This window comes from Nanorana parkeri, unplaced genomic scaffold, assembly GCF_000935625.1.
Source record: "Nanorana parkeri isolate BGI_ZX_2015 unplaced genomic scaffold, ASM93562v1 scaffold1687, whole genome shotgun sequence".
In the NCBI taxonomy this organism is placed as follows: Eukaryota; Metazoa; Chordata; class Amphibia; order Anura; family Dicroglossidae; genus Nanorana; species Nanorana parkeri.
The window spans coordinates 212,162-217,240 of NW_017307955.1; the positions used below are offsets into that span (position 1 = coordinate 212,162).

Here is a 5,079-nt window from a genome sequence, read left to right on the forward strand (position 1 = left end):
TGGATCGGCATGCGTAGGGCGGCTCTGATGATCGGGGACATAAAGTAACTTTCACGGAATTCTCAAACACAAAACAAACAAATTGCTTCTCTCTTCATCTGGATCTGAATATGATTTGTGGGTGACGCCCCCCGATACTCGGCTTCAGATTAATGACGTCCAGCTCTCCTGAGGTTGCTGTGCAGAAAGTGACACCACAAGAGCGCAGATTGTCCTGAGCAAGCCGTGATCAGCCGCGAGCCCTCAGCTCAGAACAACCCGCCAATTGTTCTAGGAACTCAATGATCCCTTGTTTGCCGCACCCACACACAGCCGGCCTTCATCAGGATATAAAGCGGCCTCTGACAGCAGTGCTGGGAATCCTATCTGACCTCCGTCCTCCCCTTCAGTCTTCTATCTGACCTCCGTCCTCCCCTTCAGTCTTCTATCTGACCTCCGTCCTCCCCTTCAGTCTTCTATCTGACCTCCGTCCTCCCCTTCAGTCTTCTATCTGACCTCCGTCCTCCCCTTCAGTCTTCTATCTGACCTCCGTCCTCCCCTTCAGTCTTCTATCTGACCTCCGTCCTCCCCTTCAGTCTTCTATCTGACCTCCGTCCTCCCCTTCAGTCTTCTATCTGACCTCCGTCCTCCCCTTCAGTCTTCTATCTGACCTCCGTCCTCCCCTTCAGTCTTCTATCTGACCTCCGTCCTCCCCTTCAGTCTTCTATCTGACCTCCGTCCTCCCCTTCAGTCTTCTATCTGACCTCCGTCCTCCCCTTCAGTCTTCTATCTGACCTCCGTCCTCCCCTTCAGTCTTCTATCTGACCTCCGTCCTCCCCTTCAGTCTTCTATCTGACCTCCGTCCTCCCCTTCAGTCTTCTATCTGACCTCCGTCCTCCCCTTCAGTCTTCTATCTGACCTCCGTCCTCCCCTTCAGTCTTCTATCTGACCTCCGTCCTCCCCTTCAGTCTTCTATCTGACCTCCGTCCTCCCCTTCAGTCTTCTATCTGACCTCCGTCCTCCCCTTCAGTCTTCTATCTGACCTCCGTCCTCCCCTTCAGTCTTCTATCTGACCTCCGTCCTCCCCTTCAGTCTTCTATCTGACCTCCGTCCTCCCCTTCAGTCTTCTATCTGACCTCCGTCCTCCCCTTCAGTCTTCTATCTGACCTCCGTCCTCCCCTTCAGTCTTCTATCTGACCTCCGTCCTCCCCTTCAGTCTTCTATCTGACCTCCGTCCTCCCCTTCAGTCTTCTATCTGACCTCCGTCCTCCCCTTCAGTCTTCTATCTGACCTCCGTCCTCCCCTTCAGTCTTCTATCTGACCTCCGTCCTCCCCTTCAGTCTACTATCTGACCTCCATCCTCCCCTTCAGTCTTGCACAGTTGTACCGCCTCCTCTCCATAATGTGCATTAGAAGCTGGAGGAAGTCAGATAGAGGCCGTCTCATTTCCTGTCTGGAGGAGGTCCAGCACTTTCCTCGCCAGCCTGACTGTTCCTGGCCCCGCCCCTTTTGCTAATTTCCGTTCTTCCAGTCATGGAGGCTCGGCATGTGGGCGTTACCTAGAGTGGACAGCATGCAAATACAGCCTGCCCAGGAACACCCACTCCTCCAGACTGACACCCGCCCATCAAGGTGTTTTGATATTTGCATAACTCCTCCCAAGAGCCCGCCTACTGCTTGCATTAGGGCTGAGCGCTCTTGAGCGGAGTACTGAGGCCGGGTGCCGTGATGTAGCCAGGAAGCCGTGTACAGCACCCTGCCGGCCCCTCCCCCCAGCCGTGATCTGCTCCACGCTGAAATGGCAGAACATGCAACAGGTTTAACATGAGAAGTGTGGGGGAGGATGCCACTGCTGACCGCCATCTTGAAATTCTAGTTGCCTGGCATCAATAATCTGAGTCACCCACAACGAACATGCAGGTCAAGAAAGTCAAAATAAAGTTAGGAGTCCTTGTCTGCATACTAGCTCTGGGTTGGTATTGAAGCCAGAGGATCAGTATGACAGCCAGGCAACTAGCATTTGCAGTAGGAACGTTCAGCAATGGACGCCTACACTTAGGAGAGGGTTCCTATATCCAAGGTGATGGAGATGATTTGGGCTGACGGGCTGCTCACCTCCTGCGGTAGCTCCAGCTTGGACCTGTCATCCAGCCCGTTGGAGTGCAGCCCCATCAGGTAGGGCACCGGTGCATCCAGGAAGTGGAGCAGGGACGCTGGAAGGATCGGCACATAGACGTGCTGCCACTGGAAGGGGAACATCAGACCCGTGATGGTCTCGGCCACCGTCATCAGCCTCTGGTAATCTGCAAGTCAAGAAGGTTGAGAAGAACTCGGCAGAGGTGACGCCGCCTATAGAATGACGAGCGACCAACCGAGGCTGATCAGTGTCAATCTACATGAACGGAGAAGAGTTACAACGTTTGTCTGGAGCTTTTGTCGCCTTTTTGCCCCATCGGGGGGGGGAGATTTCCTTTCACTTCCTGCCCCAGTGACTGAACAGGAAGTGAAATCTCAAGCGCAGGTGCCCACCAATGGCAGATTTCCTGTTCTGGTGACAACTGTAACATTTTGGGTACCCCACAACTTCCTGTCACGGTGGCAATGGTCACCAGTGCCCAAAAATGAAGAAATATATTCAAGCGGGTGGAGGGCCTTATGATAAGGCTTCGAGGGCAACATTAAAAATTCCTTTAAATAACATGTCGGGCGGGATGCCTTGAACCTGCACATGAATGCAGGCCCGGATTCCCCACAAGGCCACAGAGGCCCGGCCTCGGGGCGGCAGGGCGCAGAGGGGCGGCGGCGTTGTCCTTGTGGGGAAGTTGCCCTCTCTACATTCAGTCCTGCTTTGTACAAGCCGAGCTAAATGTAGAGTGAGGCAGCCGATTGTTTGTTTACATGTAAACAAGTGTGCAGCCGGTCCGTCCGTCCTCCCCTCCCCCCTGCACTTACCTCTCTCCTCTGGTTCCGTCCTCCGCCGCCGAGTCTCTCACTGCAGTGAGCAGAGCGGCCGTGTTATAAGTAACCCCGCCGCTCCGTGTATACAGTGAGAGGGGAGAGGGGAGAGCTGTGCCGTGCCGTGCTGTGCCGTGCCGTGCTCTTCCTCTCTCACCCGTCACAGGAGTTCCAGCAACAGCGCTGCGCTAGAGCCCCTGTATCAGAGGTGACAGAGTCAATAAAGAGAACCTGTCACCTCCAATTGCTATCACACAGGGGGGTTGTTTTATCCTGTGTGATAGCAATAAAGTTAGGTGAAAAGAAATTTAATTGATTAAAAAAAAAAGTGAAATAAACAATAATAAGAGGCGGCGGGCACATCACAGAACCTGGCCTTGGGGCGGTAGGGAGAGTAAATCCGGTTACCTGAACCTGGAGCCCATTCTTTACTCAGGGGTCCGTACAGGAAACTCGAGTTCCTCCAAACCAAACTGGTCAAAGCATTGTCTTCATGAGGGACAAAAAAGTCATACAGCGCTCTCAGGTCCTCCATATTGGGGTAACCACCATGGCTGTCCAGGTGCTGAACCCAAACAGGGGCTTGTCCTCACCCCTAACTGCCGGCAAACCCCAAAGAGAGAACCTGGCAGCACATCGTAAGATCCAACACAGGCGAACCTTCATTATACTATACAAGCAACAGGAAGCTCAGCCCGGGACCTTCTCCACTGACGCATTTCACCCAAAACTGGGCGTAACCATGGAGACCCTCCACGGGCGAGCGGCGCAGTTTCGGGTGAAGCGCATTAGAGGAGATAGAGTCAACACAAAGCCCAGCCTGGGAATATCTTGCGGTGTGCCGTCGGGTTCTTTCTTTTGGATCTACAGCCATATCTTTATGAGCTGGCCTGAAGACACAACTGGAAGTAAGAGGAGATCTGTCCCCGGAAAAAGTGTCCCCCTTTGGAAGGTTCCCCCCTCACCATCAGACTGCTTTGTACACAGGGGACAGTCATGGGGGTGGAACAGAAAAGGGTCTTCACCAAACCGTGACCACAAGGCTGGAAGTGCCCAATGGTCTACAATGTCTTTGTGTGATGGAGGATGAACGGCACCTTCTCTGCGGACCCCTGAACTCCCATCATTGGGACGGAGGGGGGGGAGGGGGGTCCCTGGATACTTACGCTTCGAGTAGAGGAGGATCTGGAACTCCAGCAGGGCGCAGGTGAAGAGTTGTACAACATTCTCCACTCCAAGCAACTCAAACACTTCCTTCACCGGAAAGTCAAAGAGCGGCAACTCGTTGGTACTCGGCCTCTGACATATGATTGGCCCATAGACTCCTGCAAACTTTAGGGACCTCCCAGCGGGAGGCAGAGGCACCTCGTAGAGGAGGTTGTAGATATAGCTCTCCAGCGGCAGCGGCGGGGGCTGCGGAGACGTGACGGCCTGGTGCAGCTGCTGGAGGACCTTCTTGCAGGCCGTCATGAAGGACATGGGGGTGATGAGGCAGATGCACTTGGAGACGTAGAGAGTGTCCCGGGAGATGTCGTAGGAATTGAACCTCTGCAGCTTGCTCACGGAGGAGTCGGTGCATTCCTGCGTGCAGTTCGTGCCGCCGTTGGTGGCGGATGTGTGGATGATGTCGTACTCCGCATTGTGCATGTGGTACAGGGTCTGCATGGCGCTGCAGATCTGCTTGCTGGTGACCTCCTCGAAGAAGGTGAGGGAGAACCCGAACGTCCGCGACCCGTCTTCCCGCGTGATGATGAAAGAGTGAAATTGGGGGTCTCGGCAGTCGGCCTGAGTCTTGAAGAAAAGCCCTTTAGGCATGCAGAGCTGCGGAAAGACAAGGACGCAATGCGTTTATATTTCACAGGCCGGGAACCATGCGTCATAACGGGATGAGCAAGAAAGAGGCGACAGATTAAAATCAGATGAGTTGTTGTCACTTGTATAGAAGTGCGCAGCGCGAGCAGAACGTGACGCAGGCCTTCTACTGCAAGAGACAAATGATAAACGCACAGAGTTAGAACCGCAGAGGAGGACGGCAGAGAACCTACGAAGCAGAGACAGGTCACAGCGGAGGTGTTATTGAAGCTTTTCGTGGCGCGGCCTCATTGTGCAGGTCAAAGAATTCCACCGATTTCCTTATAATTCTAC

At 53.9% G+C, this 5,079-nt stretch overlaps 1 protein-coding gene across 1 annotated transcript in view; it reads right to left on the reverse strand.

Annotated features, from left to right (window-relative positions):
• Positions 1–5,079, reverse strand: part of DENND5A (DENN domain containing 5A) — a 47,084-nt gene that overhangs the window by 22,930 nt on the left and 19,075 nt on the right. Inside the window, 2 exon segments of the mRNA XM_018571152.1 lie at positions 2,095–2,282; positions 4,101–4,855. Of these exon segments, the coding sequence (XP_018426654.1) occupies positions 2,095–2,282; positions 4,101–4,855 (943 nt within the window).